At 43.9% G+C, this 25,401-nt stretch overlaps 1 protein-coding gene across 1 annotated transcript; it reads right to left on the reverse strand.

Annotated features, from left to right (window-relative positions):
* Window positions 1-3,589: 3,589 nt before the first annotated feature.
* Window positions 3,590-15,324, reverse strand: LOC119308686 (long chain acyl-CoA synthetase 8-like). The gene is made up of 12 exons (XM_037584819.1): window positions 15,097-15,324; window positions 12,576-13,162; window positions 12,408-12,488; window positions 11,199-11,465; window positions 8,926-9,057; window positions 8,670-8,843; window positions 7,895-8,124; window positions 7,256-7,373; window positions 6,064-6,195; window positions 5,854-5,988; window positions 5,429-5,635; window positions 3,590-4,011 (listed from the first exon to the last, which is right to left on the reverse strand). The coding sequence occupies exons 2-12, from the start codon at window positions 13,119-13,121 to the stop codon at window positions 3,847-3,849; spliced, it is 2,187 nt and encodes a 728-aa protein (XP_037440716.1). The 5' UTR covers window positions 13,122-13,162; window positions 15,097-15,324; the 3' UTR covers window positions 3,590-3,846.
* Window positions 15,325-25,401: the final 10,077 nt, after the last annotated feature.

Consider the following 25,401-nt stretch of genomic DNA (forward strand, 5'->3'; position numbering starts at 1 on the left):
TATAGATGTGTGACCCATCTTGAAACTGAACAGAAATATTGGACCAGAGGTGGGAGCACTAGATAGTTCCTCAATAACAAAGTCAGCATCCAGAATATCAACCATGTACCCCGAAAGAAAAAAGAATCAACCACATAGGGACAGAAAAATTCTGGAACTTGGTGCTGCCGTGCTACCAATCCGGTACTCCCTTACCAAAAAAATGCAAGCATTCAGAAAAGTTTTCTATACATAGATTGTAATATGATCTAGCATGTACAAGAGTTCAACTCAAAACAAGATCTTGAAATATGGAATGAATAGTTGTTTCATCCTCCCTCTCTGGGCTACTCAATGTATGTTCTACTAGCTCTTGACATGAAGTGAAGTACATGCTTCAAGTCTGCAAAAAAGCTTGGAATGACTGCTGTTACTGAGATACAGCATGTTCCAAGCAAACTACTCCCTCCGTTCCTAAATATTTGTCTTTCTAGAGATTTCAACAAGTGACTACATACGAAGCAAAATGAGCGAATCTACACTTTAAAATATGTCTACATACATCCGTATGTTATAATCTATTTGAGATGTCTAGAAAGACAAATATTTAGGAACGGAGGGAGTAGTTTTTATACGACCAATTTCTTGGCAGAACTATCCAATTGCATGGAGTTAATTTGATTTTGACTGTTGGTGTTACTCTGTGTTATGAAGAATGGATTGCTCATGATCCCTTTTACAAATATACACTATGTTGGAAAATTCATGCTATTAACTCCACTCTAACAATGTATTGTCCTGAAAAAAAATCACCCTATCAGTCTAGTTCATTCGATTGTATCCTCTTGGTGAAACTAAACTGCGGCTATTTAGCAGTGTACTAAATATGACTGGTATTTCAGCTTCATGAGGAGAGGGAAATAGGTTGCATGCTGAAAATAGATGGTGTTGAGCTTATTGACATCAATAACCGCAGTTTAGGTACCCCCTACGATCCGAATTAATTGAAGCAGCCTCTGTACAATGTTGCATCAGTTAATTCGGATCGGAGGGAGTACTATTTTACATCCACTTTTCTCCTTTGTACTCTCTCCGTCCCAAAATTCTTGTCTTAGATTTGTCTAAATACGGATGTATCAAGTCACATTTTAGTATTAGATACATCCGTATCTAGGCAAATCTAAGACAAGAATTTTGGGACGGAGGGAGTACTTTCTAAGCCCAAAGTTGCTTTTGGTCCGTTCTAGATGATGTTGAAGGTTATTGTTCTTTGGAGAGACATTTGAAGTGGATACTTCAAAACACAAGGATGTTATCGAAGAAACGTGGTGATATTATAAGGGAGAAGGGCATACTGGTAGCCTATACTTGACTTGTCGTCGGTCCTTTCTATTTTGACTAATGGACTCTCCCTATCCCCCAACTGATTTTATTAAAGAACTCACTGGCATCATTAGTCCTTTTGACTAATCATAGCCTTGTAAACTCCGGCCTCTTAATTGATCCAGCAATATATTCATGTTGTACGAGATAGATACATATTACTAGATGATGCTGAAGTTTATTCTTGGGAGTAGTTGCTACTCCCTTGGTTTGGCAACATGAAATGCTTAAAGCAAGATTATTTGCATTGGGTTTTGCAAGTCTTTTTTTGAAAAAGGTTGTTGGCGATTCTGGCCTGTTCACTCCTGATGATGTCGCATATGGTGTGCAGAGTGCTGGCGTTTCCGCAGCAAAGTTTTCTTATTACTCCTTCGTTTCAAGCTATCTTGATGCATGATTTCAGTACATATTCTCATAATTTCTTTCAGTAGAACCTTCAAGGATCTACGGCAGTCCAATTCCCCCATGCCAACATAGTACATGATTTGGTTTTGGACCATGGACACAATCTGAATACAGACATCAGTTCAGAGCAAGCAAACCATGGTTCACAATCCTTGTATGCCAGCATGCATGGTTCGGCGACAGTAGAAAGAAAGTGGAGAAAGATACCGCCAACATGAACCATGGTTCACAATCCCTGTCTCCGATGTTTTTCACTCGAGCGGATCTGCGATCTGTCTGCTTTTCAGCGCATGTTTTACCTCTGTCGTGCTACAAAGAGGACCTCTCTCCACACTAACGATGCTAGTGCCATTTTTCTCGGTCCTTTCCTACGGTGGCTGAATCAGAGCGGTCAAGTAGAGTAGACCATCATCATTCTCCAGAGAGGTCTAGTCACTAAATTGCAGAAGACCACGGTTCATTCCATTTGTTCCGCCACTCGGGGCTTCATTCTTTTCCGTTCCTTTTGATGATAGGGCCGGGGCCTTCTTCTCGTCTTGTCACTTTGCATTCTTGCCTATCTCAGTCACTTTCTGAAGTCAGCGCGTGTTTTTGCGAGCAGTAGCCAGTAGGTATGGTCCTCACTCCTCAGTCCTCAGTCCTGGCCTGTTCAATTTCGGCAGCATCACGCGTTTCTTTGAGGAGACTCTGGTCCAATACTGTCTCAGTGCTCCGCGACCTGCTCAAGGAACATGGTTCTGACTTCAACGGTGGTGAGAATAAGAAGTCCGTGCTCAAGGAACGTGGGTCTGACTTCAACGGTGGTGAGAACAAGCAAAGTGGTCCCTCTTTCGGAGCATCTCATGATGTATTTTGCATCACCAAATTGTGCTTTGAGTCACCAAAAAGTGCATTTTTACATCACCAAAAACCTCCAACTTCAATATATGAAGTAAAATAGCTAGTGCTCCAATAGGCGATGCAAATACATCAGCCGCACGGACAGCAGCTCTACAATTTTGTTATCTCTGACGACACCGGCGATAAAGCTAGTGCACATGAAGCAGCAGCTGCTGGCGACGAAGCAGCAGCAGCCACCACGGCCACCTTCGTCTTCTTCGCCCGGGGATGAAGCCGCAGCGGGGTCGCGCGGCGGCCGTTTCGAGCCGCCACCTTGTGGTTTGATCGTGGCTGCCTTCTTCCTCGCCTGCTGTTCCAGTCTGACATCGACGGTGGGACAAGGGGCTGCAAATCCGCCGCGCGAGTTGGGGGAGACATCACATCGACGGCGACGGCAGGACCGACGGCAGATGCGGAGTCTGCCATCGCTCGAGCATCATTGGTGGCCACAGGGCTGGAGGAGGCGGCAGCGGACGACCGCGGGGAGGGGAGGGGGTGGTCAGGCGCGGCGGCGGAAAGTTCCGCGTGGCAGTTGGGCTGCACGCGCGACTACTCGGGGTCTACTCGAGAGGCACAAGTGACACAAAAGTGCCCTATTTTACATCTAGATCGAATTTGGAGCAAAAAAAATTGCATCTATTAAAAAACAGGTATTTATACATCTGCATCTTGGGAGATGCTCTCAAAGTGTCCAAAAATGATGCGCATCTTTGATCAAAGCTCCATTTTGCTCAACACTAGCCTGAACCAACGTTGAATTTGGCCATGTCAACATTAGATACTTAGGCTTAAAGTGAAAACTAGGCTTGCATGGAACCGTCAGCCGGAACACGTACTGTGGTGAGTGTTGCCAGTACATGATGTGGGACATTTGTGAACAGCAAAACCGCCACGTTTGTTCATCATGTCCCTCGGCCTCAGTGGCCCAGGTCACAGGCCAACGTCGTTAAACCCACAGATCCTATATTTCTTACCCATTTATTACAGCAGCGATTATACAGCTAGTATCAAAGAAACAACATTTCCTCGTTCCACAATTTGTAACACCTTTATCCTGACCCAGTACGATAAAGGGATACTACAAGCGACTACAAGCTGAAGAACTGTGTGTAGTGTCTCACTAAGAAGCTTTCCAGATTAGCAAACAAATACAAATTATTCATAACACGTTAATCGGAGAGTTCCATGAATGGCGGGTCACTACTGGTAGAGCTTGTTCAGGTCATCTTTAAATTTGGCCTTCAGCTGCTCCCTCTTCAGCTTAAGCGCAGCGGTCACAAGCCCAGACTCTGGGGTCCAAGGTTCAGGCAGCAAAATGATCTTAGCTGGTATTTCAAACTTCTCGAGCCTCGCTGCTTTCGCGGCCTGCACAATTGGAACACACTCTGCGTTAGACAGCACCCAAGAGATGCAAACAGAGCAGATGAATTGTGCATCTGCATCTCCGACGAAGATACTTGATATTATCATGAACAAGAATATGGAACATAGCTTAGGACAATGCAATATCTTCTTTTCAACCACAAAAGTTAAAGAGTTTTGCACCTAATTTGCTGCAAGTCTGCAAAACTTCAGTCCACACCTAATATGCCCTCACTAAAATAGCAAAACAGGAAGGGTATGTCTAGGACATCTAGATGTGACATAGTTATGCCACATCTAAGCTGATGTCCACTATGTTTGTGGTTTTTTTTTCTTGTCCTAGTTTTTTTTTGTTTCTTGTTGCTGCATTATATACTTGTGGGAGCTTAGATGTGACATCCTTAAAAAACATCTAGATGTGAATTAGACAAACTGAAACAGGAAACAATACACACCGAGAGATTTCAACAATATCCATTATTTATTTTGGGTTCTCATGAGATGACATTCATCATATACTTTGTACCCTTCCCATTCCATGCTTGACATAGCATGAAGCAGCAAGAGGCTCACAAAGCAAGAGAAAGAGGAAAGTAGGCATCGGCCCGGTAAAAACAAACACAACAGGAGAGCAGGGAAGTTGGAGGATTGACCAAGGGAATGAATACGGCTGACTGCTCTAGATCTGTGAGGCGCACCACTAGATCTTAGCGGTACCATAGTACACTCAGCAATGACCTCAATGGCGGACTGGCGGCATTGACTGAAGAACATGAGTTTCAAAACTCTAGCTCATATTTGTCATCTCAAACTTCACTAAGTGGTGAAGAGCATCGTGGGTACTCTGGCAGTGGGCTTCATCAAAGAATAGAAGGCGTTCCTCACAACCAAGTTACATACTCCCTCCGTCCCAAAATAAGTGTCTTAACCTTCGTACAACTTTGTACTAACTTTAGTACAGAGTTTTGGGACGGAGGGAGTATTTCCCAAAATAGTTCTTTTAAGAATCAATCCCAAAATAGATTGATTGAATACTATAGGCAAGATCAGGTAAGTTTCCAATGCTTCCATCTTAGTCTAACCAGTATAGAAGCGTTGAGCAACCAAAGACAGGTCTGGCAGGCTGTACTCCTATTAGATACCCTTGCAGGTTCCAAGTAGGTCAGGTCGACATTTAAAGTCACACAAGGGAGGAATGCAGACATCCAGTACAGGATTTTGTTTATTATATTTAACTGCTCATGAAGTCCTGCTCCAGAAAGAACTACCATATAACCGCTACAACATGAGGCGACACACCGAGTACAGGCTACATAATTTTCAATAAACTGGAGAACTATATCTGTATACGAGTGTTGTACGTGCTGTAATTAAGAACTGAACGAATGTGGTAAGTACTCCATTTGCGATCAGATCTAACCTTTGATAGAGATTGCTGGACCTCCTTAATTGCTTGATCATTGTGACACAGCTCCTCAATGTCTTTGTAGCTTATCCCTGAATTTTGAGCCCACTTCTCCAAGGCCTGGTGTGGTGGCACGACCAGTGCAACACAGTAACTATGAAATGGATCAGCATAGACCATGATGTTGTCCACATAATTGCTTGTCTGTAGAGCTGATTCAACCTGGAGAGAGAGAGAGAGAGAGAGAGAGAGAGGGTGTTAATTACACAGCAAACAGAATGCTCATAACCAAGGTTTAAGAAAAGCCACGGGCGTTAATTGTGCGTTTTGCCACCGCCTTGGCTTTTCTGACCAAAGCGCACACTTAAGCGCTGGGCGTTTTGCTGTCGCCTAGCCTTTTTAAACTATGCTCATAACAGGGCCCAGTTTTATAAACAAACCTTGCCAAGAGATACATATTCTCCATGTTGAAGTTTTACTATGTCTTTTTTCCTGTCGATGATCTCAACGCATCCATCAGGATGGAACTGGCCAATATCTCCAGTGTAAAACCAGCGTATTCCCCTCTCATCCACCTAAGTGACATATGGCACAATCATGTAGTGAAACATATAAATACATTCAGTGACTGCAGATGTGGAGATAATCACCTTATACACCTCATTTGTTTTTGCTTCATTGTTGAAATAACCTTTTGTTATACTGTGGCCACCAATGACAACCTCTCCACGGGGCATTGGAGAATCAGAAATTCTATAACCACCTTCTTCCCATGAAATAAGCTGCAACCATTTGATAAAAGAGGTTAGAGTGGACAATATATTCTTGGAAGTTTAAGTTTCCAAAATATTATCACAAAATTCATTACAGTGCATTTTATAACATGTGAACCTGCAAGATTTCATGCAAGAAAATGATCAATTGTAACCAAGCAGCAACATAAAAAGAGCTGAATGAATAGTATTGCAACTTAAAGTGTTTAGATCTTGTTCTTTTGCAACTGTGCAGTCATTTTATTCTGGCATGTTGCAGGTTCACATGTAATAGTATTACTTGCATCAAGGAAATTTTACCAGTACTTTCATAAATTTTGGGGTGCCTCAACGCTCTACCAAGACATCTTAATATAAACAAAAGGAGAACATCACAGGATGGAAGGAAAAGCCAGAGAGTGAAAAGGTCACAAATCGACATCTTATGTACAGCCGGAGTGTGTAATTCTTTTTAAGCATATGTATATAGTATGACATGGCATACGTGGATCTGGCCCCATAAGGCCATGTCCTACTCTCTTGTATGTAATGAGCGCTCATGCTAATGAAACGAAATGCATGGTTGTGAATCATGGTTTCACCACGCCACCACTTTTGTCAACGACTGGTGTAGAGTGGGCTGGAGGGGTTGCCTGCATTAAGGACTGAGGCAGCAGGGGCAATGGAAGGTGCCAGCCTGGTGCTATTAGGATAAAGGATAAGATGAGTTAGGTGGGCATTTGAGTTATATTACGGGGATCTTTCCTCTGTATCTTTCGTTTATTTTCTGTATAGATGATACGAGCTCTGAAACACTGATATATGCAAACCGATATGAATATACACCAGATAGTTATCCATGATGTATCTGAAGAAATAATAATAAGATGAACATTCCAACACTTCATGGATACCTATCCCGCACATATCTGTACCAGATACGCTATCCGATACGAATAAACAGGTTTTGCATGTATCGGTGATTCAGAGCTTCAGTTATCATTTCATTGCATGAATGTTAGCTGTATTGTCAAGTAGTATTCAAAAACACACCAGGGCTGCTGAATGTTTATCTGTGGAAAACACAAACCTTGACATAGCAACAAGGGAGGGGTGGACCAACACGACCCACACTTATGTCATCCCATTCAGAGAAAGCTGCTCCAGCGCAAGTCTCGGTCAATCCATAGCCTTGACCAACTGGGACACTGCAGTACCAAATAAGCAATGCATAAGCACATGACAAATATAGCATCTCACACTATACAAAAATGTTTGTCAGCCTTAAAGAATGGAAGGATACTTCAATCCTAAAATGTTGTCTGATTAATGTACTTTAGCTTTTAACCTTTCAATTGACAATCTATTCAAGATAAAACAAATTTTGTAAAATTAAGGATCATCTTATCCTACTTACACTGGTGATTTCAACTAATGAACGTCTAAAATCATGTGAAAATAAGCTAAGCTTGCTAATTCATACTCCAAGTACCCTCAGGGCCGACTAGGAGAGCAAAGGACTGAGTTCAAAGCTGTCACAAGCAAAAACTAGCCCAAAATAAACTCTGTATGAGTATTATTTTAAGAGAACCTTCAGATGTATTTTTTGTTCAACAAGCAAAATAAGCTATCATGCTATATGAGTGACAACCGTTTTATTCCTTAAGTCATAATTGAACTTAACCAAGTAATATGGTAAAGTGAAGATAAGGCGATAGGACAAGATTACCCCAGACATATATTTATGAATCTTTGTGTTTCACTTGAAAGAGGTGCGCCACCACAAAGAATAAATCTTATATGCCCTCCAAGCATCGCACGTATTGGTTTGAAGATAATGCTATTCCATATAAACCTCTCTGGCGCCCAAGATCCAGTCCAACTCCCTTCGATTGCTCCAAGATTTCGTTTATATGCAACATCAAATAGCTTTTTGGTTATGCCACCCTTCTCAGCAACCTGAAAAGAAAAATGTAGAGCTGAAGAATTTAGAGAAGACACGGCATCTAAGTAAATGTCAAATTACTTTCATCAAAAAATGCAAGGATAATAATAACTCCGACCATCCCAACTCTCAAAACTGATGCATGTGACTCTTCAAGACAGTTTTGTGTGTCGGTATTCCCAACGTGGCTGCTGTATATCTAGTTGCATGGAGAGAAAGATATGGGAAAGAGAAGGGAAGAGGAAGATTGAAATGCTGTACGACATGTGGGCTCCGAGCCATGTGTCAATCTAGGGGGGAAAATCCATATTTGAGGCTGCATGTGTGGAAAACCATTACCAAAATGGCAAAATCACCATGGTAAAACTGCCTTGGACACCTAGGTGCACCAGTTTTGAAGGCCGGGAGGGTCAGATGTTCAGTTTTACAGTTGAGAGCTTTAAGTTTGCCAGGCACCAAATTTGGTGGGGGTAAGTACAGTTTTTCCCGTGCAAATAGCGAAAATGGATTGTATAAGACAGCAGCACATGAAATGAAAGTCCAGAAAAGAAACTTCAACCTTCTTAAACACTGCATCTCTTATGCGATCCAGAATTGCAGGAACTGAAATCATTAGAGTAGGTTTCAGTACAGAAACATCTCCTTTTGTCCCCTTCTTTATCTTATTTGATGCATCAGTCATTGTCAAAGCTGAGCCGTATCCAATAGCAACACCAGAAGCTAACATGACAGACTGCACAACATAACAGCACCATGTCACTGGAGATATTCATAGTAATTCTTATAAATGATGTTTCTGAATGCCAAAATATTACCTCTGCCGCTAGTTCAAAAACATGAGCCAGCGGAAGGTATGCCAGATAAACATCACTTGTGCCAAGGTTTGGAATTATTGTCCTCACTGCTGCAATTGTGGCCACCATGTTGCCATGCGTAATCATCACACCCTATGTCAAAGGAAACCACCAAATTTAATTGAGGAAAATACAAGAGCAGAGTAGAAAAAATATTCAATATTAACAATGTTAGCATGCATAGGCAGCAGACCTCCACCAGTTGTAACATGGAGCATTCAGTAGTGGACTCATGCATTCAGAAATCGTAACAACAGGCTAAAAAACAACAACAACAAAGCCTTTAGTCCCAAACAAGTTGGGGTAGGCTAGAGGTGAAACCCATAAGATCTCGCAACCAACTCATGGCTCTGGCACATGGATAGCAAGCTTCCACGCACCCCTGTCCATAGCTAGCTCTTTGTCGATACTCCAATCCTTCAGGTCTCTCTTAACGGACTCCTCCCATGTCAAAATCGGTCGACCCCGCCCTCTCTTGACATTCTCCGCACGCTTTAGCCGTCCGCTATGCACTGGAGCTTCTGGAGGCCTGCGCTGAATATGCCCAAACCATCTCAAACGATGTTGGACAAGCTTCTCCTCAATTGGTGCTACCCCAACTCTATCTCGTATATCATCATTCCGGACTCGATCCTTCCTCGTGTGGCCACACATCCATCTCAAAATACGCATCTCCGCCACACCTAACTGTTGAACATGTCGCCTTTTAGTCAGCCAACACTCCGCGCCATACAACATTGCGGGTCGAACCGCCGTCCTGTAGAACTTGCCTTTTAGCTTTTGTGGCACTCTCTTGTCACAGAGAATGCCAGAAGCTTGGCGCCACTTCATCCATCCGGCTTTGATTCGATGGTTCACATCTTCATCAATACCCCCATCCTCCTGCAACATTGACCCCAAATACCGAAAGGTGTCCTTCCGAGGTACCACCTGGCCATCAAGGCTAACCTCCTCCTCCTCACACCTAGTAGTACTGAAACCGCACACCATGTACTCGGTTTTAGTTCTACTAAGCCTAAACCCTTTCGATTCCAAGGTTTGTCTCCATAACTCAACTTCCTATTTACCCCCGTCCGACTATCGTCAACTAGCACCACATCATCCGCAAAGAGCATACACCATGGGATATCTCCTTGTATACCCCTTGTGACCTCATCCATCACCAATGCAAAAAGATAAGGGCTCAAAGCTGACCCCTGATGCAGTCCTATCTTAATCGGGAAGTCATCGGTGTCGACATCACTTGTTCAAACACTTGTCACAACATTATTGTACATGTCCTTGATGAGGGTAATGTACTTTGTTGGGACTTTGTGTTTCTCCAAGGCCCACCACATGACATTCCGCAGTATCTTATCATAGGCCTTCTCCAAGTCAATGAACACCATATGCAAGTCCTTCTTTTGCTCCCTATATCTCTCCATAAGTTGTCGTACCAAGAAAATGGCTTCCATGGTCGACCTCCCAGGCATGAAACCAAACTGATTTTTGGTCACGCTTGTCATTCTTCTTAAGCGGTGCTCAATGACTCTCTCCCATAGCTTCATTGTATGGCTCATCAGCTTAATTCCACGGTAATTAGTACAACTCTGAACATCCCCCTTGTTCTTGAAGATTGGTATTAATATACTCAACTCTTAACAACAGGCTAGCAAACTAAATAAATAGAACACTGCAAACTTCACAGTTAATACAGTATTTTCTCTCTCAACTTTCTATTGGCTCATTTGAACCTCTGACATTCAGAAGGGACAAACTGAACCTTCTATTTCAATTTTCTTTTCGCTCAAATTTAATTGATTGTTTCATATTATTGACCTAGTGTAACTAGTTGTATGATGTATGAATTTACTAATCCGTAAATCTTCTGATGTCTGCAAGTAATTGAGTGACTATGTGGACTGGGGAAACACGGAAACACAAAATAGAACACCAATAATCAGATTTTTCTTACCAAAGAGAAACTATACAACAGGAAAATGAATCATTTTGTAGGAAACATTAGCTTTTGTTTTGCCCTGTGTGGAGCAAATGGAAATAACTGTGAATAATCACAGTTATGAATGTGCTTTTAAAAATGGGGATAACAGTTCAAAACCATAATTCACTGAGAATATCTACCCTTTTCTATTAGGATTATCATTTTATAGCACACCACTCAATTTACCTTTTATTTTCATGCTAATGGAAAACGAATACACAAGAAAGAAAAATATCTTCAAGCAGAAGTGTACCTTGGGGAGACCAGTACTTCCACTTGTATACATAATAACTGCAGTATCAGTGCTTGATGGTAGTCTCGCATCTGCATGTGATGTTTTGCCCAACTCCTCAACCGCATTAAAAGATAATGTTGTCAAGTGTTTCAGTTGATTAAGTGTGTCAGCCTCAACAGGTTCATCCTCAATGTAGATAACATGCTTAAGACTATGCAACTTTGAGCTGACTGCAGGCAGCTTCTTAAGTTGTTTTGAATCACAAATCAGAGTGGAAACCTGTGTCTGAAGTTCGACATAAGAAAATATATCAGATGTAGGAGCACCAGTTAGATGGTTCTTTATTAAAGTTTGCACTTGTAATTGGTAAAAACCTATATCTTGGATCACATCAATAAATTAGTAAGTTAATCAGGAAAAACGTGAGTACTCCCTTTGTATATGTTTCACCATGTGCACAGACCAAGGAAGCACCAAATCTAAGAGGAAATTCGTAAAAAATAACTTTAAATAACATCCTACAACCAATCAGCAATTCCAGAAGCAATTAAGTAGGGGTACAAAGTTGAAACACTACAATATACACTCGTGATTCCCTCAATGACAGATATATTGGAACAGAGTCTCCCGAGGCAGGACCAGATAGTGAAACTACTAATGTTAAAGCAAGGTAAACCATCAAGATTGTGTCAATTTGTGAGGATGATTAAGCAGGCATAAGGTAGCCCAGTTGATATGGGCATCCAAGTACAGTTCCGTCCAACAATCCCGTTCAGCTAAAAGTTTAAGCTGTTAAGGTACTAGAGATGATACCCAGCGTGTTGCTGCGGGAATTGGTTGCAATTATCAATGACATTTCGTTGCATGAAATATTAGTATTTAGATTAACATGAGAATACATGTAAGTTACTGTATTTTATTATTGTATAGTTGTGAATATTTATTGAATATGAGTAGCATGAATGGTGCATGTTAGGGGTGGGTCTTTTTCCATGCATGGGGACATGGTGAGTTGGTAGTTCATATTGAGAAGTGGAGTTAAGTGGGGATCAACTATTTAGGTATACTAGATGTGGCGGTATGCTCATACTTCATCAATGGATATACCTAGATCTACCAATCTGAAAGTAAAGCAACATAAATAGTAGGAATTGGATTGGCTCCCTAGCGGATGAAATATAGTGCAGACTACATATACTTCAGGAAAAAGGAACCAGATCAATGTACCTCGTTTAGTGAATGCACCAGTGCATCCTCGCCGAGAGATGCATAAATTGTTACAACAGTTAAATTTTGTCGAAAGCATCCCTGGCAAAATAAAATATTAGTATTTGCACATAGCTCTGTAAGCCCTATGAAATGTACAGGGGCAATGTTCCAGACATAATATTATACCTGAGCAGCAATGATCCACTCGGCTCTAGTATCAGAAAAGATAGCAGCACGACTATCTAGCTGGTGCCCCATCTTGATGAGACCAGAAGCAAAGTTACATGCACGTTTAAATGCCTCTGCATAGGAATTCCATTGATATTCACCAAGGTGCAGTTTCTCAAACTTCCTTCCATCAGCAGCTTCTATGAATTCACTACTAATCGGTTTTCTTGTGCCAAGACACCGGTGCTGAGTGTACTTTTTGCTAGCCATCTCAAACAGAGCTGCCATTGTGGTGGCACCCTCCCACGGAACTTGAATTAAAGAGGAAAATCTACTGTTTCGCATGGCAAGGCCTGCTTCACCACCAACATCAACTTGCACTGCTCTCTTTTTCACCTTTTTGCTAAACATGGAAGAAAGCAAGATAGGAATAACTATAGCCAGTAAAAGAGCACCAATAACTCCAGGCAGACCATATTCTTTCACCAGTGGCAAATGGCTCGTGCTCAATCTTTGTAAAATGGACATGTTTGGATTCTCGCCGTTACTTTTTGCCATGATCATATGCTATATCTGAACCATTGACTAGCACTTCACAAATTTCACTACAGAATTGCAAACATATTAATGAAGCCTGTTAGTATGCTTCCAGTGAAGTAATAGCTTTCATACACTTGACGGTATATGCATAGCTGACTCGAACAGAAGCAAAGAATATAAAAGGGTGAATGCAACACCTGAAAATGATCACATACAGAAGTATCACCATAGTCAATGTTATGCATCAGAACAGAAGGAAACTAGTGAACAATGGTAATATTTCAAAAACAAGAAAATTGTCCTTCCTACTATCGAAATTAAGCAACTGTTAACTGTTAGTTGTTACCAATCTGTCGAGAATCGGTAGATATTATAATCTACCAAAACAACCATCGAGAGCATCTACAGTTCCTTGGCTCATGGATCAGATCCACACCATAGTGCATGTCGAATTGTTCTGCTCTTAGAGCGGGCACTTACAATGTAAACAAGCCAAGATGAAATAATAATTTTGAACTATGAATAGTTCTTTTGTTTCTCATACCTTCATCAGTCGCTTAATGGTATAACTGAAGTCTAACAGCAATATTATTACATTATGACATTTATCCTGTCAAAAGATCAGTTATTGACAATTTTAAAATCCAAGTAGTTATTTTAGTTCTCATGTCTTTAGCAAGTTCATTAATGACATCACTGAAGTCCAAGATAAACATTATTACTCCCTCCGTTCCAAAATAAGTGTCTAAACTTGAGACACTTATTTTGGGACGGAGGGAGTACTTGATAAATATTATACAATCAAATGATTGACTAACATTTATCTGCCAAAGAACTACAATAGTTCCTTGTAGATTTTGTTTTGTAGTTGTATATTCCTACAGAGGGAACACATAAAAGTCACAATGTGACTTGCAGAAGCAACATAAGATAGAAGAACAAGTCAAAACAGACTTGGAAGTTTCCAGTTTGCTTTAAAGGAAAGCAACCATGTTGACCATAACGATGTGAAAGGGAGGTACTCGTTCGTCTTGTAAATGGATCATATATCAACAAAAAATAGTTGAAGAAGCAAGCAATCATTAAAATTGGTGAAACTGTCGTTTCCATAAGTATATCAATGGACTCTGATTTGCGCAAAGTGCAACAGAATCCTTTCGTGGCTACCACAGGAAATGCCAGTTAGAATGGGATTGTGGCAGAAGTATTTGCATGTTTTTTCCCTCTAACACACCTGGAAGCGTGCCATTTTTATTGAGAAGAAAGTGCGGATGATGTCAACTAGGAACAATGTGTAAACATATACTCCCTCCGTCCGGAAATACTTGTCATCAAAATGGATAAAAAAGGATGTATCTACAACTAATATACATCTAGATACATCTCCTTTTATTCGTTTTGATGACAAGTATTTCCGGACGGAGGTAGTATCAACCTTCTGAAATTACACTTGGGTGAAAATAAGCATTTGATAGGGTCATTGTTTGTTTGAGAGTTATGAAGTTGTACTAAGTGAACCTGCAATTATGTCTGCGTGGGATTTCACACGGTGGCAGTGGAAAGCAGAAGATGAATCAATTCAATGCGATCCGATTTAGGTGGTTCATTTACGACAGTAAGGATGCCTCCCTCCCCAGAAAACGGCATGATCTGACCACGGGAATCTCCGGAAACACGTGTATTCTGCTACACCTTGTTCATGGCAGAACACGGAGAGACCAACCAACCAACCAACCAACCAACCAACAGTAATTTCGCGCTGATCGCTCCCCAAATCCAGGCGAGCTACGGCTGGATCGTACGCGGAGAAGGAAGAACCCTAGACGATTCCGGAAGGAGAGATCTCCACTCCACTCCACTCCACTCCAGCCGAGAAAGACTATGCGGGGACGAATTGCTCGGGGAGGATTCGATCGACAACCGCGTGGCGAAGGGGGCAGCTCCGTGGTCGAGGTCGAACCAACGATGAACCGAGAGGAGGGCGGGGCGGGAGGCTCACCTGCGATGGACCGAGAAGCGGGGGGGCGTCGCCTCCGGATCTGCGCCCGCTCGTCGGTGCTGCCAAAGCTTGCAGTGGCTTTTCTTCTGGAAGGAATGAATGGCGCTTGGCTTTGCTTCGCCGGCCGGCCTTGTGGAGGAAAGCAAGGAAAGCAACGGCGAGAAAGGAAATGCCGAGGTGGGCCGCGGGTGGGCTCGTGGGTATCGAGAAGGTGGGGGAACGCGTGTGCTTGTTGTTTGTGCGACGTGGCGTGAGAGGCGGGCTCAGCGGGAGTGGAAATGCTTCCAGAAATTTGTTGGCGCGGACACGTACCGGAGCACGGTGCACGACGCGAGCAAGGCCAGGTCAGTAGCTCACGTGCGGCGACGGCCTTTACGACCGACCTGTCCGAATTATTAATGCGCACCACACGTCAGCCGACTGATCTCGCAGCAACGCGGACCAAATCGCCCATAAATGTCTTGTGCCAAAAAGGCCATATTGCCCTCCAAATGTGTATCACCAAATCAGCCTCAAATTTTGGACCTTAATAAGTTCCGAACGTTTGATTTTTAAGCATGCTAATCCAAACTTTTTTCATGGCAATTTCAGTTAAGGCGATGTTGACAAACATGACAATTTTCTGACAAAATCAAACTGGAACAAAGTTGCCATGTGTTAACAACTGAAGTTGCCACCTCGCAGCACCTAAAGTTACCATCTAAAAACGTTCAGAATGACATGCTTAAATTCCGAACATTCGGGATTTATCTATTTCGCAAATTTTCGATCAGATATGTCACCATATTTGTCTTGACAGCTCCCAATGGCTGATCCTACAAACGGAACAAAACCGACGAAGGTTTGAGGGAGTTCGATCATCCGCCACATCGGACTCCAACACGTCGAACCCATCCAGAAACCTCTCTCATGTCACTTACACTCGTTCTCTATGCTGCATTTATACCAGGCAGAGCAAATATGATCGGATGGGACAGCTTCCTACCTGCATTGCATTCATGTTGGCTGATCGGTTGTCCGCCTACCCGGCTTTCACACCGGTGCGAGGAACGAGTCGCTCGCTTTAACTGCTTCACATGTCCGGGCTATTTAAATATGGCTGATATCACGCAAAAAAACCTACCTCTCTGACCACCTTCTCCCATCGTTCTAGTCCCCGGCCTTCCATACCATCATTGTCTCTCCTCATCCATCGCACGTCGTCGCATTGGTTGAGACCTCTCGCGGCCGATGGAGCTGCCACATCAGGCAACCAGATCGACGACAATGGCAGGGATGCATCAAGAGATTGAGACCTGATGCAGACGAAAGCCAAAAACACGCTCTCCATCCCAAAACCCGTCGTAACACTAGAGAGTTGCCGCATCAAGCAACCACGCGGATGCGTCAAGCGACCGAGATCTGCTGCAGGTGGAAGCGGTGTCAGTGACGGGAGCAATTACATAGGCGTTACTAATTTATTTTATTTTGAATAGTTTGGATTGCTTACCACATGTGTTCATCGGGAGTCATTGTTGGGAGAGGAATCGTATGAGCGTATGTGCAATTGACGGGATGGAACTGAAATCAGTTGGCCTATAGGGAAATCATGATATGATTAGGTGTAAGGTGCCAGTTGTCTCTCTGACGATCTATTGGATACAAGCATCAATGGAGCTACATAATTTGGGGATGGGGAAGAACAAAACGAAGAGGACCAGAGGTAGGAGAAGGGAGCCGTCGTGTCAAAGCCCGTGATCCACTAGATGCCTCTGTCCATAGCCTTCTACCATGTACTTGTGGCTGTAGCGATAGGTCACGAGCAGAGCAGGTCCAAGAGCTGGCCCAAGAGGCTAAACCATGTACATGTATGAGTACAAGTTAGGCAGGGATGCTAACACCCCCCCCCCTCCTTAAAATTCGACTTGACCCCAAGCCGACGCCATGGAGAACCGCCTAGATCTCATTGCACTCAGTGTTCCTTAACTAGCTCGAAGTCGTGTCTGTAGTCGAAGCCGGGTTTGACTTGCACGACGAGGTTGTAGTAGTCGTGGGCGATGGCGACTCCATCCCAAGAGGCGCCGAGGAAGTGGCCGATGGAGCCAGACATGGTCCATGCTCCTTTGCAGATGACCCTTCCCATTATAATCTCCGATGGACGTTGATTAGAGGGTGGCATGGTGAGAAGACAAGCACAACCGCTCCCACCTTGAAGGGCCGCTTGGCGTGGCACTCCTAGTGTCAGCAACAATGCAAGTCCTCCTGGATCCCAAGACATGCTCCACTGATCGATGCCCAGGTCAGAGCCCAGCAAATCCATGGCATAAAGGACCATAAAATCTGGATGGAGATGAAGTAAGATATACCATATGTTACAGTCATCAAGTTGCAGTTTGGAGATGTCTAGTTGATGGGTATAACTTATAAGCTTATATGGCTGATGTTCAGCTCGATACACATCAAGTGTACCGGGCTCAATGCATGTCCACACATTCCTATGAGCATCCAGAATCAAATACACTTGAACAAAGCAGACTTCCTAGCGGTCCAACCACAAGCTAAAAGAATTGGTTGACATAAGGTGTCAATAACCAAAAATTCATGTAAGTTCCATGTTTGCACTAGGATTCCCGAACTACTCCCGGTCAATATAACTGGGCGGGGTATTGATATGATCAGCAGAGACCCAAGATAGAATCAACTCCAAAAGAACCTCGGGAAGATGCATAGACTCTGAATTAGTTCTCATGGACTCTATATTAGCTTTGATAAGTAATTCCAATCCAATTAGAATCAACATACCTCCTACCAATAGGATGCCAAACCATATGCAGCCGTTGCACTTGAACTCCTAGCTCTCCACTACAATGGATTGCATTCTCCACTTGTGAACTCTGCCAATAAGTAGTTGCCCAACGAAATGCGCCAGCAACTTAACAACCACCATCCCATGTACTTGCCTCATGAAAATAGTCACATGATCTTGTAACTAGACTCAAGCAGGAAAATATAGGACATCAAGAAAAGAAGAAGTGTTGTTGATATGTACGACTAGAGCAATGACGCTAAGAGCTGAATTGTTTGAACCAATCCTCTCAATAGGGAGCAACCTAAAGGACAAAATATTTAGCGCCTTTTAGTGGCTGCACTACACAACTTGTATAAGACTACACGTTGTTGTAGTTCACATGCTCACCATGCATTTCTTCTGATCCCCTCAAGGCCATGTTGATAAAAACCATATAGGCTAGATAACTTGCATGTGTATGAAATGTGCGAGCATAAGATGTTTGGGAGTGCAACTAATCCCCGGGTGGTTTTGGTAATTCATAACAACATATAGCTCATTGAACTAATATTCATTCAAGTTAAATGTTTCAGGGAGTTCAATGAATGGCATGGCATGGACTAGGAATGTGGACCCCTCAAAATGCTAAGGACACATATTGGCAAAAGCTCAAGACTCTTCATTTTACTTTTAGTGATCCAAGATCATATTGAGTCCATAGGAAAGCCAATACTATTAAAAGGGGATGAGGTGTTGCTTAATGGCTTGCTTGCTCAAAGTGCTTAGTGATATCGCTCCAAAGCCCTCAACCACTTTCTCATTCCAAATATGTCAAAATCCCAAACTCCAACTCGACCCCACTGATTCATCCTATCCGGAGTCACTGAGTTCACATGACATAGCCACTACCAGAAACCCTAACAGTTCGGTCACACCAATACGGATCTCGGTCTCACCGAGATGGCCTTGCCAGTGTGCTGTGACTTGTTGCACTCTTTTGGTCCCACCGAGTCAGTGCAATCGGTCTCACTGAGTTGGCTTGACATCTGCTCTGTTGCTTATTGCTCCACTTCGGTCTCATCGAGTTGATGCAATCGGCGCCACCGAGTTGGTGTCTGCCCTAAGCCCTAGCACATCGGTCCCGCCGAGTTGTTCCAGTCGGTCCCATCGAGATTCCTAACGTTCACATTTTGAATTAAATCAGTCTCACCGAGTTCATCTATTCGGTCTGACCGAGTTGGGTTAAATGTGTGTAACGGTTGGATTTTGTGTGGAGGCTATATATACCCCTCCACCCCCTTCTCCATATGAGAGAGAGCCATTAGAACGTGCTTACACTTCTAGCATACATTTTCTGAGAGAGAAACACACACTCATGTGTTCAGATCAAGATATACCAATCCTACCACAAAAATCTTGATTTATAGCCTTCCCCAAGTTGCTTTCCAATCAAATCATCTTTCCACCATATCCAAATATGTAAGAGAGAGTTGAATGTTGGGGAGGCTATCATTTGAAGCACAAGAGCAAGGAGTTCATCATCAACAAACTAATGGCTCGTGTCCGCGTCAGTATTTCCCCGAAGAGGAAGGGATGATGCAGCACAGCTATGGTAGGTATTTCCCTCACTTATGAAACCAAGATTATCGAACCAGTAAGAGAACCAATCAACACTATATAAACGGTACCTGCACACAAAGAACAAATACTTGCAACCCGACACGTAAGAGGGGTTGTCAATCCCTCTCGGGTAAAAGATTGTTAAAGATATAGTTTGGTAGATGCAAATAAAATAACGGCAAATAAAATTCAGCGAGGTATTTTGGGTTTTTGGTAATATAGATCTGAAAATAAAAGATGCAAATAAAAAAGACAAATAACAATATAGATCTGAAAAATATATGATAAAGAATAGACCCGGGGGGCGTAGATTTCACTAGTGGCTTCTCTCGAAAAATAGCATATAGTGGGTAAACAAATTACTATTGGGCAATTGATAGAACCTCAAATAATTATGACGATATCCAGGCAATGATCATTATATTGACATCACGTCCAAGATTAGTAGACCGACTCCTGCCTGCATCTACTACTATTACTCCACACATCGACCACTATCCAGCATGCATCTAGTGTATTAAGTTCATGGAGAAACGGAGTAATGCAATAAGAATGATGACATGATGTAGACGAGATCTATTCATGTAGGAATAGCCCCCATCTTGTTATCCTTAATAGCAATGATGCATACCTGTCTTACTGCCCCTTCTATCACTGAGAAAGAACACCGCACAACCGAGCCCATAACAAAGCACCTCTTCCCATGGCAAGAAAAATCGATCTAGTCGGCCTAACTAAACCAAAGATTCAAAGAAAAAATATGAGGCTATAAGTAATCATGCATATAAGAAATCAAAAGAAGACTCAAATAACCTTCATGGATAAAACAGATCCGGATAAAATAAATTGGATCTCGTGGTTCTGGAACTTGTTGCGGCTGGAATTGTGTTTCATCGACCTCCCCCTGGGGTTTCTGGAATATTTGGGTATTTATAGGGCGAAGAGGCGGTGCGCGAGGCCACCAAGGTGGACACAACCCACCAGGGCACTCCTGGGCCCCCAGGCGCGCCCAGGTGGGTTGTGCCCCCCTCGGGGCACCCCTCTGGTACTTCTTTGGCCCAACAGGTGTCTTCTGGTCCAGAAAAATTCTCCAAATTTTTTTGCTGTGTTTGGACTCCGTTTGGTACTGATATTCTGGAAGTGAAAACAAGCAGAAAACACCATCTGGCACTGGGCACTATGTCAATAGGTTAGTCCCAAAAAATGATATAAAATTGCTATAAAATGATTGTAAAACATCCAAGAATGATAATATAACAGCATGGAGCAATAAAAAAATAGATACGTTGGAGATGTATCAACATACCCAAGCTTAATTCCTGCTCGTCCTCGAGTAGGTAAATGATAAAAACAGAATATTTGATGTGGGATGTTGCCTAACATGTTCATCACATATTCTTTTCTTTTGTAGCATGGACATATGGACTTTTATATGGTTCAAAGCAATAGTCTAGTTTTAACATGAAGATTTCAATACTCCAGCATATCAACAAGCAACCATGTCTTTCAAAATATCAACACTAAAGCAAGTTATCCCTAGCCCATCATGCTCAATCATTGATCCATTCATAAAACACACTCACATATTAGCTACATCCAGTGCTCAAGTACGAATATAGTGGCCCTTAGTTGGTGCTTTATAAGAGAAGATGGAGACTCAAATAAAAATAAAAATTGCATAAAGTAAATAGAAAGGCCCTTCGCAGAGGAAAGTATGGATTTGTAGAGGTGCCAGAACTCAAAACAAAAATTGAGAGACAATTTTTTTTGAGAGGTATACTTTTCCCGTCAACAAAAACGACTGAGTAGTTCCCAACACTTTCCACGCTAGATATATCATAGGCGGTTCCCAAACAGAAAATAAAGTTTATTCCTTTCTCCACCATTTTTTCACATTCCACGGCTAGCCGTATCCACATGTGTCATCCATACCAACACTTTCTAAGGAATTTATTATTTGACAACATAAAAGTAAATTTCTTTTCATTTCGGGACTGGGCATCCCTATTACCGCCATACTATCATGCAATGACAAGTGAATAAAAACTCATCTTGAGAATAATACATCTAGCATAGAAAATATTGGCCACCCCCTGACGAGGACATGTACCTGGGGTAGGGCCTTAGGCCTGACCTAGACACCCCACCCAAGGTAACTGACCTACAGTCAAAGACATTCAAGGACCAACGGAGAGTACCGACTAAAGTTACCCTGAAGTGCAATCCACTCGACAGGAAGCTCCACTCGGAGACCCCAATTCCTCGACCACAGCGTACTCACTCGATCATATGGAGAACCACTCGGGGTACGGAAGATCTAAAGTCACCTCAGGATGGCAATGGTCAGGCGTTCACTCTGCAGTCTTAAATACCATATGGATGACGAGCCCCGCACCGTCTTCTTCCCCTTCACCGTCGCCGACGCCTTCTTCGCATGCTCCAGAGCCATGGTCTTCTCCTTCACCATTGCGTGGATCTTGAGAGGGCCGAGGAGGGGCGTGGGGAGCAGAGAGAAAGGACGCAGAGAAGAAGAGAGAATGGGAATCGATTGAAGGCACTGTGCCTCGCATCGGCTCCGATGCCTTTTATGAGGGTGGCTTGGAGTGGCTGACCAATTGCCCCCAGCAATTAAATCATATCCCGTCGCAGGCGTAGGAGCGATACATGGCAAAAAAGGTGGCGGAAAAATCGAGGAGTCCCGGTCCGATTCGTTCCTCTTATCGCGCCACACCCTGTCCGGCGCGCTTCTCCGAAATTTCGAATCCCGCGAATTTTGGAAACCACGGGGCAACCAGTCGCGTCTATCACTTCATGTTTTAATTCACTCGAAGGCTTACCACATTTATTCACTCGGGGACTTCAAGCCATCAGAATCGATCGAGCCAACTGAAGCAAGATTGAAAGTTCCAATGTGCTTCCCAGACTTCGTGAGGCCCCTCCGGAGCATTGAATTGAGTCGGAATCAATTTCAACCTTTCTTCACTCGAACCTCAATCCATTCAGGGGCTAATGACAAGGACATGTACCTGGGGTAGGGCCTTAGGCCTGACCTAGACACTCCACCCAAGGTAACTGACCTACAGTCAAAGACATTCAAGGACCAACGGAGAGTACCGACTAAAGTTACCCTGAAGTGCAATCCACTCGACAGGAAGCTCCACTCGGATGCCCCAATTCCTCGACCACAGCATAGTCACTCGACCATATGGAGAACCACTCAGAGTACGGAAGATCTAAAGTCACCTCAGGATGGCAACGGTCAAGCGTTCACTTTGTAGTCTTAAGGATCATTTATGGCTGGCATTACCAGTAACGCCCCATCTTAACTCACATTGAACCATGTGTAACGGAGGTCTGAGAGGGTCTTGGCGCACTCTATATAAGCCACCCTCCTCCTCTGGCACAAGGGTTCGCACCCCTTGTAACATTCAAGCACATCTAGTCAACACAGCCTCAGGGCACCGAGACGTAGGGCTTTTACCTCCTCTGAGAGGGACCTGAACTCATAAATCTTGCATGCACAACCTCGCCGTAGCTAGGACCTTGCCTCCTCCTACGTACCCCCTATTCTTACTGTCAGACTTACTCCCACGACAGTTGGCGCCGACCGTGGGGCAGGTGTCTAAGCGACTTCCGGTGAGGTTGCGAATTTCGTTCTCCGACAACATGGTTTCCGGTGGTGGTTTGGCATTGGGCCGCGAGATCCATCTCGGCGCGCTCGTTTTTATTGCTGATGACTCCGTCTGGCTTCAAGAAGCTCCCCTCGACATCGAGGCCCTCCCCATCCGCGGGGCAACACACTTCCGTGCGAGTGCTTGCGGCGTTCTTCTTTGATAGCCGCCGACCTAGTATCGGTCGGCTCTGGCAGCATCCTCGCTCCCCGCTGTTCACCGTCGCAAGCGGTCCGGCCGTTCACGGCACCAACGGTGGGTGAAGCATGCGGTGGCTCGCTAGTCGACCACCCTCCAAGTCACGGCGATCGAGCCCGACGAATCTCTTTATGGTCTGTTTGATCTACCGACTGGTCACTCGGATTCCCTCTCCGAGTGCGAGAGTAATGACCCAGCAGTGGAAGTTCTCATGGTCACTTCCCAGCACAGCCTGCCCGGATTTCACCACAACGGTGGCGGCACTGGCCCATCACAAGTACATGAAGAGTACGTCCCCGAAGCCCTCACCACGGAGCAGAGGGCAGAGTTGCATCGATGCAACGTTCAGGCGCTCCAGACCCCCATCATTGGGGAGACCACCAAGGCTCGGGCCTTGGAGGCTGCACGCTTGGCCACTTTGGCTAAGCGTATGCGCTTGGAGAATCTGCAGAAGGCACTCGATGAGCGTGCTAGTGTAACGCCCTCGATGCGGCTATAGCTCCCACGTGTCGAGGCACGACTTAGAGGCATAACCGCATTGAAAGCAATGTCGCAAGTCAGGCAATCATTACAACATCCCATGTAATATATATAATAAAAGGGGAAGATATCATAGTTGGCTTACACTCGCCACGTCACATCAGAGTACATAAATAACATCCATCAAACAAACACTCATGGCCCGACTACGGCGCCAAAATAGAAAATAAGACCCCCAACATGCGACAAGGTCCTGAATCGATAACCCCAACTAGGCACCACTACTGATCATCTGGAAAGGACACGTAGTATCGCTGAGAGTCCTCGTCGAACTCCCACCTGAGCTCGTAATCGTCAACTGGAGCAGAATCACCTGGACCTGCATCTGGAGTTGTAGTATCTGTGAGCCACAGGGACTCAGCAATCTCACACCCACGCGATCAAGACTATTTAAGCTCATAGGAATGAATAAGGCAAATATATGTGGAGTTGCAGCAAGCGACTAGCATATGTGGTGGCTAACTTATACGCGAAAGAGAGCGAGAAGAGAAGGCGAAGCACGAGCGAGAAGCTAAAGGAACATCCTGCGCAAGCATAACTCCAACACCGTGTCCACTTCCCGGACTCCGCCGAGAAGGGGCCATCACGGTAACACACACGGTTGATTCATTTTAATTAAGTTTAGTTCAAGTCATCTACAACCGGACATTAACAAATTCCCATCCGCCCATAACCGCGGGCACGGCTTTCGAAAGATCAATCCCTGCAGGGGGGGTCCCAACTTAGCCCATAACAAGCTCTCACGGTCAACGAAGGAATAGACCTCCACCCAAGACACACCGATCAGACTCGGTATCTTGGTACAACAAGATGATTCGACAGGTTAAAACAAGTCCAGCAACACCGCCCGAATGTGCCGACAAATCCCGATAGGAGCTGCACATATCTCTTTCTCAGGGCACACTCAGATGAGACTAGCTACGAGTAAAACCAACCCTCAAGTTTCCCCGAGGTGGCCCCGCGGGCAGCTCAGTTCGGACCAACACTCAGAGGGAGCACTGGCCCAAGGGGGCTAAAATACGATGACCCTCGGGCTCCGGAAACCCAAGGGAAAAGAGGCTAGGTGGCAAATGGTAAAACCAATGTTGGGCATTGCTGGAAAAGCTTTAATCAAGACGAACTATCAAGGGGTTCCCATTATAGCCCAACCGTGTAAGGGACGCAACAATCCGGGAACATAACACCGATATGACGGAAACTAGGGCGGCAAGAGTGGAACAAAACACTAGGCGAGAGGCCGAGCCTTCCACCCTTTGCCAAGTATATAGATGCATTAAGATAACATAGCAATATAATGATATCCCAACAAGTAAATAAATGTTCCAACAAGGAACGGCTCCAATCTTCACCTGCAACTAACAACGCTATAAGAAGGCTGAGCAAGCGGTAACATAGCCAATCAATGGTTTGCTAGGACAATGGTGGGTTAGAGGTTCAACATGGCAATTGGGAGGCTGACAAGCAAAAGGTAGGCATCGTAGCAGTGGCAAAGCAAAAGAGCGAGCAAAC

The sequence above is a fragment of the Triticum dicoccoides genome, chromosome 5B (genome assembly GCF_002162155.2).
Source record: "Triticum dicoccoides isolate Atlit2015 ecotype Zavitan chromosome 5B, WEW_v2.0, whole genome shotgun sequence".
In the NCBI taxonomy this organism is placed as follows: Eukaryota; Viridiplantae; Streptophyta; class Magnoliopsida; order Poales; family Poaceae; genus Triticum; species Triticum dicoccoides.

Bases quoted from the DNA above. Each gene is read 5' to 3' on its own strand.
- LOC119308686 (XM_037584819.1), bottom strand. From the start codon at position 13,121: ATGATCATGGCAAAAAGTAACGGCGAGAATCCAAACATGTCCATTTTA. The intron at 8,844-8,925 runs GTAATATTTTGG...TATGTTGTGCAG, and splicing joins TTTTTGAACTAGCGGCAGAG to TCTGTCATGTTAGCTTCTGG. The intron at 8,125-8,669 runs GTTGAAGTTTCT...TTTTCTTTTCAG, and splicing joins GAGATGCAGTGTTTAAGAAG to GTTGCTGAGAAGGGTGGCAT.